The sequence below is a fragment of the Elephantulus edwardii genome, unplaced genomic scaffold (assembly GCF_000299155.1).
Source record: "Elephantulus edwardii isolate Elephantulus edwardi_28Jun2011 unplaced genomic scaffold, EleEdw1.0 scaffold00115, whole genome shotgun sequence".
Classification (NCBI taxonomy): domain Eukaryota; kingdom Metazoa; phylum Chordata; class Mammalia; order Macroscelidea; family Macroscelididae; genus Elephantulus; species Elephantulus edwardii.
In genome coordinates this window covers 4,017,650-4,030,560 of record NW_006399865.1, presented here as the reverse complement: position 1 = coordinate 4,030,560, position 12,911 = coordinate 4,017,650, and the positions used below count along the sequence as shown (strand labels likewise).

Sequence of the window (12,911 nt, the reverse complement as noted above, 5' to 3'; positions counted from 1 at the left end):
GAGGGGTGCTTCCTTCTCTCTCCCACAGAGTCTGCCTTTCAGTTAGCAGCCCCTAACTCAATCCACTAGTGCCTCTTGGGCTCCTAGGCCTCCTTAGCAAGTATTAATAAAAGTTCCTGGAAAGGAAGCTGTAGAGGTGCTTCAGGCCTTTGTTCGTGGGGTCACTATGAGTCGTGCTCGACTTGAAGGCAATCGACAACAAAAGAAAGGACGTATTCAAAACGGTATTCAAATAAATCAGTACAACTATAAAGACAACACTCAGCATATGAAAAGACCTCAAGGAGTCTTGTGACTTTAATATGGAAATGGAGTCATTTTAATTAAATGGAAAATGGTCATGTGTGGTTTTCAAGAAAGTTCATTCACAAAATTACAAATCCTGGTCAGAGGAAGACCCTCAACAAGATGGGCTGACAGAGTGACCGTAATATTGGGTGCCAGCACATCCGAGATTGTGAGGATGGCACAGCATAGGACAAGATTCAGATGTTTTCTTCATAGGGTCCCCATGGTGGTGTTCAAATCAGTGGCCCCTAACAACAATAACATCTATAGAGAAGACAGCCTGAGGTTTGGTGCATTATGTGTTGGACTGCTAACTTAAAGGGTGGCAGTTCAAGCACACCTGCAGCTCCTTGAGAGACAGGCCGTCTCCATCACTATTCACTCCTTTTCCCTGGAAATCTGATGAAGGGTCACTGTAGGTGGAAATAACTTCAAAGCAGTGGGTTGGGTTTGGGTGGCATAAAAAAAAAACTCAAACCGTAAAGCTAGATTCCTTACAAAACACAACGAATGGCAATAACTGTACGAAACACAATATAAATGAAGGGCAGTGTGAAACATACATATTACGAATTTTTTTGTAAATATAAACATTTTTAAAAATAAAAACAAACTAGATTCCTAACTCTCACATATGAAAGTAAGTTCTTAATGAATTAATGATTCAAATGACTTAATATTTTTAAAAAGAAGAACAAGAGTAATAAAAGAAGAAAACATGGATACTATACTAGGAAAAGCCAGTCAACATGTTGTTATTGTTTGCTGTTGAGCCAGAACCGACCCATAACTGACACTCCAGCAAATTCTCAGAGGCAGTTAATTACATGGGAGGCAGACACTGCCCTATATAAAAAGGGAAAATTGTGACAACAGAATTTGCCCTGGGCTTTAGGGAACCAGAAACCCAGCACTGCATTTTTAATTTAGAACATGGAGTCTTGGTGGCATGAGTCATATAGTGAGCTATACTGAATGCTCAGAACCTGCACCTCTGGAGGTTCAAATCCCCCAGCAGCTCTCCAGGACAAAGATGGGCAGTCTCCCTGTGTGATTATAGCCTGAGAACTCAGAGGAAGTGAGAGAATTAGTGAGTGGTCTCTGGCCCATGAGAGGTCACACCCATTTCTGCCAATCTTACGGCTTCCTACAGCGAAAGGCAGACTAAATCAAAGCTTAGGAAATTTTGTCTGCAAAGGACCAGGTAGGAAACATTCTCCACTTTGCAGACAGACTATAGTCTCTCACACAACTACTCAACTCTGCCCTCAAGTGGCAGATGCAGTCATAGACAGCACACTAATGACTGCCCAAGCAACTCAGTGACAGAAATAGGAGATAACTTGGCCTTAGGTTAGAGTTTACTCCCTGCTTGGAGAGATGAAGGTTAGGGAAAGAGAGGAAGAGCCTCAACGAGACAGACTGACACAAGGACTGCAGCAATAGGCTCCTATGTCAGAAATAAGGATGGCACAGTACAGTGTAGGGTTCAGATCTGTTGTTCACAGGATCGCCAAGTGTCAAACTTGACTGACAGCACCTAACAATAACAAACTAAACCAAGAAGTATCCTAACAACCACCAAAATAACTGCTCTGAGAAGTAATCTAAGCTGGAAACAATATAGTATAAATGATACTTTGTACATTTTTTTTTTTAGGCTGAGAAACCCACCATCTTTGTACCTAATTGCAGGCATACTTTCTCTTACTATACTTTACACTGTGTTTTTTTGCAAATGTAAAGTTTGTAAGAACCCTGTGTCAAGCCAGCCTCCTGCTATGTTTACCAACAGGATATGCTGCTCACTTCCATCTCAGGCATATTCTGAAAACTCAAATTGTTTCAAATTCTTTTTCTCTACTGTTGCTGCATACTGATGAGAATACAAGCTAGTAAACATAACTTCACTGTGCTCAGGGTAAGGCCCAAGTCCATGGGACTCGCTGGAATGTGACAGGCTGTTTGGGTGGTCAGGGACAGTATCTTTCAGGTCTGCCTCTAAGTGACTGTGTGGAAAAAAGCATGCAGGACTATCCCCCCAGGCTGCAAATATCAGCTGCTGGTTGAAGGAAAAAAAACCCGGAATTTCACTAGAAAAAGCAAGCAGCACATGATACTAATTGAACATAAACTAGCATTCTGTCTTTCATTAGAGTGAAAATACTGAGAGCTGGAATTCAGTAGGACTATCCGGTTTTTCAGGGTGTGGTAAATTTTTTGTCTTTGATAGTGTGAAGTCTTATCACATCTCTAACTGTTCCTTTTAATGGAAGCCATCTGAGTTTTCCTTGTTAGGTTAAGTTTCTGCCTTATACAGGTTCTAGCTTTCTGGGGCTTTGAAATATAGTGTGTAAAACCAGAACATAGGCATAAGTGCATAAATAAGGATGAGAAGGTTGCAAAGAGAATGGGACATTTTTCTATTCTGATCTGGCTGCAGGCCTGTGGGCCATTTTTAGCTAGTAGTGTTGTAACTGTTGAGCATTGTCCACAGTGTGGTAATTATAAAAGGAAAAGGTCCTGACGGTGGTGGTCAGTTGTCTCTCAACTAGATAGGTTACACTTGGCCTTGAGTGCTGGCTCAGTGGATGTGGGCAAATGATCTCTGTCTCTGGCTGGGAGTCTCAATTTCACCCACTCAGTCTCTTGCAGGTTAGTTCTCATTTTTACCCCTCCATTCTTCGAACTTAAAAGCAAAAAGATGAAAGTAACACAAAACAACTGAAACGAAACAAAGTGCCACCTAATCAAACCACAGTCACTGCTCTAAGACACAAGGAAAAGAGCACAAAATGCCCCACACTCACTTCTTTTCTGCTGGGATGTAATGTGCATTCACGTTGGCGTGGGGTATCATGTGATGGTGACGAGGTCTTTCATTGGCTGAAAAAGCTGCATTGATAGCGAAATGCTTTACATAGGATTCCAAAATTGTTATGATGTTGGTCTGGCATGGAAGTTTCACCAGCTGCAAACAGAACACAGATACCTGATGTACACATTTTATCATATGAGCCATTCCAAGATAAAAGGGTCACATCTACACTGCTTTTGAAAGTTTAAAAGAAACCCAGCCCATTGTTTTCAGTTAACCTGAAAATCACACTGCAGTTAGTTTTGACTCCTACTGACTCTGTACAGCATAATAGAACTGCCCATTGGGGGCCCACAGGGAGAGCTTAAGTCTTTACAGAAGCAGACTGTTTCCTCTTTCTCCCTAAGAGTGGCTGAAGGGTTCCAGACACCAACCTTGCATTAGCCATCGAGCACTTAACCACTATGCCACTAGGAGTCCTCTGAAAATTCAAACAGAACCTCTTAAAGATAGAGATAGTTGGGGGGGGGGGAGAGAGAGAGAGAGATGGTTTGATCCACTTTGATTTTTTTTTTCTTTCTACTGAGCTCTGGCAGCCTAAAAGACAAGGTGTTGTTTTATCGACCCAAAGGCAGGCAGTTCAAATCCACCAGCTGCTCCTCAGAAATATAGGCATCTCCTCTCGTGTAATTTAGAGCCTCTGAAAACCCACTGGAAAGTCAGCTGTGGGAGCTCTGGTGTTCTAGTCAGTAAAGAGTTGCACTGCCAAGCCAAAGGCAAGTGGGTCGAATCCACCAGTTGCTATATGTGAAAAATATGGGCAGTCTCACATACAATTTCTAGCCTCTGAAAACTCACTAGAGGATCAGCTATGAGTCAGTTCTGACTAGATGGTAATGAGTAACTGATTCGATCTTTACACTGATTCCAGCCTTCATGGCCTACAGAAATAAAAGCAGTCTTTCTCAATCTTAACACCCGCCTAGAATACAAGGAATTTCTAAAACATACCCAGAGCTGACCCCCCTACAGATCTCTTAATCAGATCCTCTTCATTAAGAGTCCAAACATCACAATGTGAGAAAGGACAGCACAGGCAGTGAAGAGATAAAGTCGCCTTCCATAGCAGCAACAGTACCACTGACAGGACTTGATAACTGGCCTCAGCACAAAACCAAAGACAGTTCACCCTTCAAAGCATCTCAGTGGTTTTTAAGTCTGGTTGCAAATTATGTCTAAAAGACAAACGCCATATTTCCCTGTGCTATCTTAACATACCCGCTTCCTCCTGTTAATATAGTAGCAATCGTCCTCCAGTTTCTTCTTCAGAACTTCAGGGATTTCTATACTTATCGTCCTTTCTTCCATCTCCTTTCTTGTGTGAAGCTCTGGTTTCTTTTTCTGAAATACCGCAAATCCTTGTTGAACAATTTTTAAAAGCCATGGCATGTTGCTAGGAAAGGCTATTCCTTGGAGAGGGGCATCATGCTTGAGATGGTGGACAGACAGCAAAGAAGACCCTCAACCAGATGAATTGACACAGTGACTGCAGCAATGGCTTTAAGGACGTCAGGGATCAAATGGATGGCATAAGATAGGCCAGGGTTCAGATATGAGTCATACTCGACCTCAGTGGCACCTAACAAGAACAGAGCATCTATACCCAGCAAGTACTAACACATGTGAGCCCCCTTCGACACAAGGCAAGTCTCAGCACAGTAAAACAAATGGTGCCATGTGGTCCAGCACACGAAAAACCAAAAATAGATTTCATGGCACTTTAGTAGTATATTGGTTTTCTTCCTTTATTGCTTTTCTTCCATATTTAAGCTTAAAAATGTGGCTTGTGTGAACTTTGGAGGCAAGCAGAAGATACCTATCAAACCACATTTCCATTTAAAAGTACACTACATTTAAAAAAATAATCATCAATATAACAATAAAGCTCGCAATTTCTTCAGAAAGAGCTAACTTTATAATTTGTGAGATCACTTTAAGGGAACAAATGGTCACTGAAAGACTCCTAGGGTGACAATAAATAAGGGCTGCTTTTCTCTGAAGGACAAGTAACATTTATACAGGCATACCTGGGAGATATTATGGGTTCCCTTCCAGACCAACACAATAAAGCAAACTATCCTAATAACGCTAATTACCAAGAATAAAGTAAGGCACAGAGCCACAAAAATTTTTTCATTTCCCAGTGTAAATAAAAGTTATGCTTTAAACTCTACTGTATAGTCTATTAAGTTATTTTGAAAGATCATGGAGTATTGTAAAAATTATCAAGATGTGACAGAGACACAATGTGAGCATACACTGTCAGGAAAAAAGGCAAGGCTACCACAGCTGAGAACATAGCCCCCCCAACGTGCAAAAAAAGCAAGGAATGCATATGTACTTGGCAAAACATAGTCTTTTCAGAAAATAATTCACAAGTGGGGAACTTGACCACACAATAAAACATACCAGAAAGGATTTTTACAATCAAAATTTCTTACCTCTTCAGTTTTTTCTATAGTATCACTTTCTTCACTTATTTCCTTGTCTGTTTCCTCACTGCTGTCCTTAGAGGAACTTCTTATTGCTGATGAAAACAAAGGCATCAAGCATGAGACAACTCAGACTGTAGAGGCTTCACTAACTCTGAGTTTGACAGGAGTAGCTGGCATCCTCCTAATGATAGTGAACTGCAGTCTTACGTGTGTCTTAAATGCTAAGCACAAATTATTATTGTTTTGCACCAGTCAGAACTGACTCATAGCTGACCCTCCAGATGGTTTTCCAGGCAGTAATCATATGGGAGGAGACTGCCCATCCTTCTCATGCAGAGCCGCTGGGGACCACAAACCAAGTGCCTTTGGGATGTCAATGCAGTTTCTAGCTACTGGGCCATCAGAACTGCACCTTATAAATCAACAGTTCAATTTTAAAAATCTAAATCCCTTTCAGTGACTGTGGAAAAATTGGTTTAAGTTTGGGATAGCCAACTGTTTAGCCAACTAGGGTTCTGTGGGTGCTGAAGGCAGACATACTGTGCTAGTAAAGCTAGACTGTTGCCTGCTTTTAAGATTTCAGGGCCTATTCTTGGTAGGTTTGAAAATTATCTGAGCACGACAGTTTCAGAGGTTCATTGAGATCCCATGGCTGATTTTTTTAGTCATTTTTCATTGTTGTAAAAATATGTAATATTTTCCATCGCAACATGTTTTACATGTATATTTCGGTGATGTCAAATAATTAATCACATTATGTAACAATCACTACAAATAGATTCCCAACCAAACCACTGATCTTTTGACCCTCTCTATAGTTTTGCCTTTTCTAGAAGGTCATATAATTGAATCCTATTATATCTAAATCGACTACATCTGTGGAAGGAACCGCTGGAGAAGCTCAATATCAGCTGTGAAAACTAGGCCGGGGGCTGATTGTGGAACAGACCACAAATTACTCATATGCAAGTTCAAGCTGAAGCTGAGGAAAATAAACCAAGTCCACAGGAGCCAAAATATGACTTTGATTTCATACCACCTGAATTTCAGAATCATCTCAGGAACAGGTTTGAGGCCTTGAACACTAATGAGCGAAGACCAGATGAGTTGTGGGAGGATGTCAAAGATATCATTCAGGAAGAGTGTAAACGGTCATTACAAAGACAGAAGAGGAAGAAAAGACCAAAATGGATGTCAGAAGAAACTCTGAAGATTGCACTGGAGCGTAGAGAAGCCAAAGCACAAGGAAGAATTCAAGATACTAAAGAGCTGAACAGAAGATTCCAAAAGGCTGCTCGGAATGACAAAGCAAAATACTACAATGAAATGTGCGAGGAGCTAGAGTCAGAAAATCAAAAGGGCCGGACTCGCTCAGCATTTCATTCAAAGAACAGATTCAAACCTAGAGTTGCTGTAATCAAGGATGATTTGGGCAGAATATTAAATGATCCAAGAAGTATTAAAAGAAGATGGAAGGAATATACTGAGTCATTATATAGAAAGGAATTGGCAGATACAGAGGAATTTAAAGAAATAACATATGAGCAAGAGCCTATGGTGATGAAGGAAGAAGTTCAAGCTGCTTTGAAGGAAATAGCAAAAAATAAGGAAGGCCCCAGGAATAGATGGTATACCAATTGAAGTATTTCAGATAACAGATGTTGCCCTGGATGTGCTCACCAAGTTGTGCCAAGAAATCTGGAGAACACCCACTTGGCCAACTGACTGGAAAAGATCTATATTTGTTCCCATTCCAAAGAAAGGTGACCCAACTGAGTGTGGAAACTACAGAACAGTGTCATTGATTTCACATGCAAGCAAGATTCTACTGAAGATCATCCAAAAACGATTAGAACAGCACATCAGCAGAGAACTGCCGGAAGTCCAGGCTGGGTTTAGAAGGAGTCGTGGTACTAGGGATATTGTTGCTGATGTTAGATGGATCTTGGCTGAAAGCAGAGAATACCAGAAGAATGTCTATCTGTGTTTCATTGATTATGCAAAGGCATTTGACTGTGTGGATCATAACAAACTGTGGCTGACTCTGAGAAGAATGGGAATCCCAGAACATTTAATTGTGCTAATACGAAACCTATACTTGGACCAAGAGGCAGTAGTCAGAACAGAGCAGGGTAACACTGCATGGTTCAAGATTGGGAAGGGTGTACGCCAGGGATGCATCCTGTCTCCATACCTTTTCAACATGTATGCAGAGGAGATTATCCGAGAGGCTGGGCTCTATGAGGAGAATTGTGGCATCAGGATTGGTGGAAGGTCTATTAACAATCTCCGTTATGCAGGTGACACAACCCTGCTTGCTGAAACTGAGGAGGACCTCATGCACTTGCTGCGAAGGGTCAAGGACTGCAGCCTTCAGTATGGACTAAGGCTCAATGTCAAGAAGACAAAGATTCTCGCCACTGGACCAATTGGTAGCATCAGGATGGATGACGAAGAGATTGAGAGTGTTCACAGCTTCAGTTTGCTCGGCTCCACAGTCAACCCTCTTGGCACCAGCAGTCAGGAAATCAAAAAGCGTATCACGATGGGAAAGTCTGCTGTTAGGGACCTCTCTAAGGTACTCAGGAGCAACAGTGTCTCTCTGGAGACTTAAGGTGCGCCTGATACAGGCCATGGTATTTGCAATCGCTTGTTATGCATCAGAGAGTTGGACAATGACTAGGGAGGACAGAAGGAGAGTGGATGCTTTTGAGCTGTGCTGCTGGAGAAGGGTACTGAATGTACCCTGGACTGCCAGGAAAACAAACAGATTTATCTTGGAGAGGATTAAACCAAGCTACTCCTTGGAGGCAAGGATTCTGGGGCTTCGTCTGACATACTTTGGACATGTTGCCAGGAGGGACATCATGCTTGGGAGGGTTGAGGGACAACGCAGGAGGGGAAGACCCTCTATGAGATGGATTGATTCGGTGACTGGGGTAATCGGGATGGGTGTGTCAGAGGCGGTGCGGTTGGCGCAGGATAGAGCAGGGTTTAGGGCTGTTGTGCATAGGGTCGCTATGAGTGTCGCTATGAGTCGGAAACGACTCGACGGCACATAACAACAACAACAACATTATATCTAGCCTTTTCAGGTCGGCTTCTTTCACTTAATAATATGTATTTAACTCTCTCCTAAGAGAGGTGAAGGTTCAGGGGGTGCCAAGAAGAAAATATGGGAAGTACCTGTGAGACGTTAGTATAAGGATTCTGGTCAAGGCATACTAGTCTGCTCCAGAGTGGTAGAACCCTGACACTGTGGTCCTAAATCATCCTATGAGCCTGGAACTGGACTCATCCTTGTGGCTCCACCTTGACCCAAACAGGAGACAAGCTAGAATGTAATCAGGAACACCAAGGAGGTAGCATTCACTATATTGTTTTAAAGTCAAAACGGTAGCATTTGTCCTGGGATAAAGTTCAGAAAACACGAAGGGGTGGATGAAAACAAGACCCACAGGGAAAAAGCAGAAAGAATGTAACTGTCGTATGCATTGCAATTAATGTCATAAACTGTGTATCAGTGGTTGAATGGGAAGCTAATTTGCCCTGTAAACTTTCACTCAAATCATCATCTCAAAAAAAGATGCTAGTTGAGAAGTTCACCACTAACAAAATGTCAAGATAATCATTTCATTGCTACTTTCACTGTGAAAAAACAAGAGACAAATGTTATACATAAGCAGCTTAAAATGTTTCCCTGCCTGTAATTTCATTCATTATACCCTCCCATCACCTGTTCAGAAGAAAAAAAACACCAAGTGAAAACTTGTTTTAGCCAAGAAAAGAAGTTAAGCTACGCACCATTTTCAGCATTTTCATCTTTTTCTTCAACGGGAAGGCTTTTTAAAACAGAGTCGACACCAGGCAACCTGCAGTGTTTCTTCTTGTTCCCTTTCCTTCTGTTGAAAAAAATAAATATAAATAAGCACCCCTAAAATAAATTTTGACACTGACTGGCACAAGTGTTGGAATTAAATACAAGATAAAATAAGCAATGAGTCTTATCAAACACTTAGGGAAAAAAAGGTAGGCTCTAGAACATAAATAGCAATCTCCACTGCAGAATATTACACAAATAACCACCTCAAATACAGCAAGAGGACTGAAAAGAACACTCTTCAATCTCAGGTTTAAATTACTTAACATGTAACTAACCATGCTGACATCATTAAATTCTAAATACTGAGAGGCATTGTGCTATCAATCTTGAGTTCTTACAGGCGAGCTACAGCTTTGCGTGCCAATTTGCGTTGCAACCTACGGTTTTCATCCGTGTCTCCAAGCACATGATCCTCAGGTGCCCACCTATCCCAGCTGATTGAATAAAAAAAGGGGGGGAGAGAATACAAAGCTTTAGTATTTTCACTTGATCTGGAAATGCTTGTGAGAAACACTGGGTCTCTAAATCATTGAAATTCTATAATGTTTTTATTAAAATATTTAAAAATCATAAATAGGGCATAAACTGGAAAAAGGAACTCATTAACAGAAAAGAATGAGTCTTCCCCAAAGAAAAGAGGCGGCAAATGTAATGGACTTAAACAGTCATTCTCCAAACAGGAAAACACTTTAACAAAGTGAACAAAAAGAAAGAAACTTTTTCTCCAAGTGCTTCTGAAGCCTAAGAAGAAAATGTGCCTTGTTCTCGTGTTTCAAAGACGATTACTTAATTAACAAGCAAGTCTACTTACCTTCTGTTCCAACCATTAAAATGGATTAGATACTCTGGGATCTTTCTGCCTTTCTCGTCTTTGCCAACAATAACGTCGACAATCTGAAAGCGGAAAAAATTGTCCACAAGTGACAGAAGACACACAGACTTTTAGCTCCTAAATGTATTACAAACCAAATCATACTCTTGTTAAGAAAAGCAAAGCTTCCTCTCCTTTTTTAGCCCAAGAGCCGGGCTGAAACATTTTCCTTTCAATTCCATTTTTTTTTTCTCCCGAGTGGATGCCACACAGCCAGTCTGTGATTGGTATCCGAGCCTAGGGAAAGGAGACGCTTCCGAAGCCATTGGCCAGCGAACCTGTCACTAATAGGTGTCCCAGCGACACAAAAGGGCTGCAGCCCCATGATCACTGGGAGTTGTAGTCCCCGGGCTCAGAGGCGCTCAGAGAAAAGAGGCACCTCTCTCCCCGCCTGAAGTAGCCCCAAAACCTACTTCTGGGACAAACGATGTGGGCTGGCTCAGCCTGGGAGCCTCAGAAGGAGAGGTGGAGGGTGAGGGAGGAGGGAGGGCAGGGAAGAGGGTAAAAAACCGCACCGGGGCTACGAGGGAGGGGCTGGAAGAGGGAATCGGCACAGCCTGGAGGCCTGAGGGGAAGAGCCACCAGCAGCGCAACAGCCACACCTAGGGGCCGCACCTGTCATCTCGGGTCACTAATAGCCCAAGGGGCTTGGTCAGTGCGAGCCCCGGAGCCTTTCGCTGTTTAGCACTGCTCCCACCCTCGGGCTTGAGGGGCTCCAGGAGGCGGCGCAGCCCCTCTGGAGCTCATGTGGACTGCCCCGGGCAAGACCCTGGCAGCGGGGCCAAAAGCTCTGCAATCAGAAGTGCTGGAAGGGCCCTGCCGCGCTGCACTCGGGGTTGATGGGAGACCTGGCCTGCGGGAGGTGTCGAGTCCAGGCACGACGGGGGTGGATGGTGTCGCGAGTGGGCGGTGAGCAATGAGATGCTGTGGATTAGGACCTGTGTCTGTTGTTCACGGTGACCCCCAGGAAGCCGTGCCGTGCTGCACCGCGCAGAAGCCGGAGAGGACTAACGGGTGCGAGAAGACAGCAGGCCAACCGCCGCGGCCACGCTGCCCGCGCTAACTCGCCACCGGCACGCACCCAGCTGCCGACAGCGCCTGCGCACACGCCTCCTTTCTCCACCCCCCCGCCCCCCTGGGACATGCCAACCGGAAACGGAAGCACTCTGTCCCCGAGTCGCGCACAGAGTTCCGCGAGTGCCCTCTGCCGCCCATCCGTGCGCTGCAGGCTGAGGAGCGCGGGCCGCCTGTGCTGCAGTCCCATCATCCCGCTGCTGTCCCATGGCCGAAGGACAGCCGCTAGCGCCCGCTGCTTGTCCCGATCCCTGCCCGCCCCGCCTCCCTGTCCCCGCCCGCGGCAGCACCTTGGCATCGTAAAGGACTCGCGCCTTCGTGGGGTCAGGCTCGAAGCACAGCACTTTCTCTCCAGAGTGGAATTTAAATGTCATGCCCTCTCTCGAGCTCATTTGTTCATCGTGGTGGAGAGAGAGCAACTGCGGTCGAGAGAAGCGCGCGGCCCGGGGGGAGGGTGGGATGGGGGTGGGGTGGTGTCAGCCCGAGGGGGCGGGGACACGCGGTGGCCCTGTCGTCGCTCCGCGCACTCGGACCGCCCTGTCGCCGCAACGCTGCCCCCTGCGCCCGCCCGCAGTGTCCCCGGAGTCCGGGCAGCTGCTGGAGGGGAGCCCGCAGTGTCCCCTGGTGTCAGGGAGGCGACAGCGACGTGCCCGCGCCCACAGTGCCTCCCAGGGTCCGGGCGAGCTGCCACAGAGTCCGCTCGCAGTGTCCCCACCATCTGGGCGAACTGCAGGGAGGAGCGCTTGGTGTCCCCGGGACCGGGCAGGCTGTCTCGGGGCACGTGTGCCCAGAGTGTTCCCGGTCGAGGCAGGCTACAGCGTGGGGCGCGTGCCTGGATCCCGCCGGGCGTCCAGGCCACCTGCGCCCAGGAAAGCAGACGGACGCAGGGAGCCCCGGGCTTCCTCGGTGTCCAGGCCGCGACCACCTGTGCAGGTGGCCTTCGGCGTGGGCGCCCCCTCCGGCCCCAGGCTGACCCTCCCCTGTAGGGGCTCAGACGCCGGCTGAAGAGCACCGATCCCTCCGGCGCACGCCCGGCGCGGCCACGTGTGGGCAGGGGCGCCCCCGCGCGGAGGCGGGCCAGACTGGGCGCCACCGTGCGCCCCGCAGCAGCCCCCTGCGAGGGGAGAAGGGCCGGCGGCTTCTCTGGGCTGAGCTGGGCGCCACCAGTTGTGGCTGCGCGAGCGCCATGCCCAAGGTTGGGCCTGGGGAGAAGGGTACTGCAGGCAATACAGAAAGAGCTGCGTCGGTTATGGGGAAAGAAAGACCAGTTAAGGAACCGCCCTCGCCCCCCGCTCCCAGAGAGCAGTGAAAGCAGATGAGGTCCTTAACTAGGCTTTAACATCCGAGATCTCCACCCTCTTCTCACCCTGAGCCCTAACCTAATTGCTCGCCCGAGGTCTGTATGTAATAGATCTCAAGCTCACCCAAGCCGGAGGCACTGTCTGTGCTCAGACTAGCATAGTGCCTGCACAGAGAGTCGCC

General features: G+C 45.9%; 1 protein-coding gene across 4 annotated transcripts in view; it reads right to left on the bottom strand.

The window, feature by feature from the left end:
- MSL3 (male-specific lethal 3 homolog (Drosophila)) overlaps positions 1-11,821 on the bottom strand; it is a 28,743-nt gene extending 16,922 nt beyond the window's left edge. The window contains exons 1-7 of one of the 4 annotated variants that reach the window (XM_006892365.1): positions 11,720-11,821; positions 10,296-10,378; positions 9,823-9,918; positions 9,402-9,503; positions 5,608-5,686; positions 4,385-4,507; positions 3,099-3,259 (exon numbers count right to left, since the gene is read on the bottom strand). In XM_006892365.1, the coding sequence (XP_006892427.1) occupies positions 3,099-3,259; positions 4,385-4,507; positions 5,608-5,686; positions 9,402-9,503; positions 9,823-9,918; positions 10,296-10,378; positions 11,720-11,821 (746 nt within the window). Of the gene's footprint in view, positions 1-3,098; positions 3,260-4,384; positions 4,508-5,607; positions 5,694-9,401; positions 9,504-9,822; positions 9,919-10,295; positions 10,379-11,719 lie in introns of those variants that run through there. The other 3 variants (XM_006892366.1, XM_006892364.1, XM_006892367.1) reach the window with 3 other exon arrangements.
- Between the last annotated feature and the right edge of the window lie 1,090 nt (positions 11,822-12,911).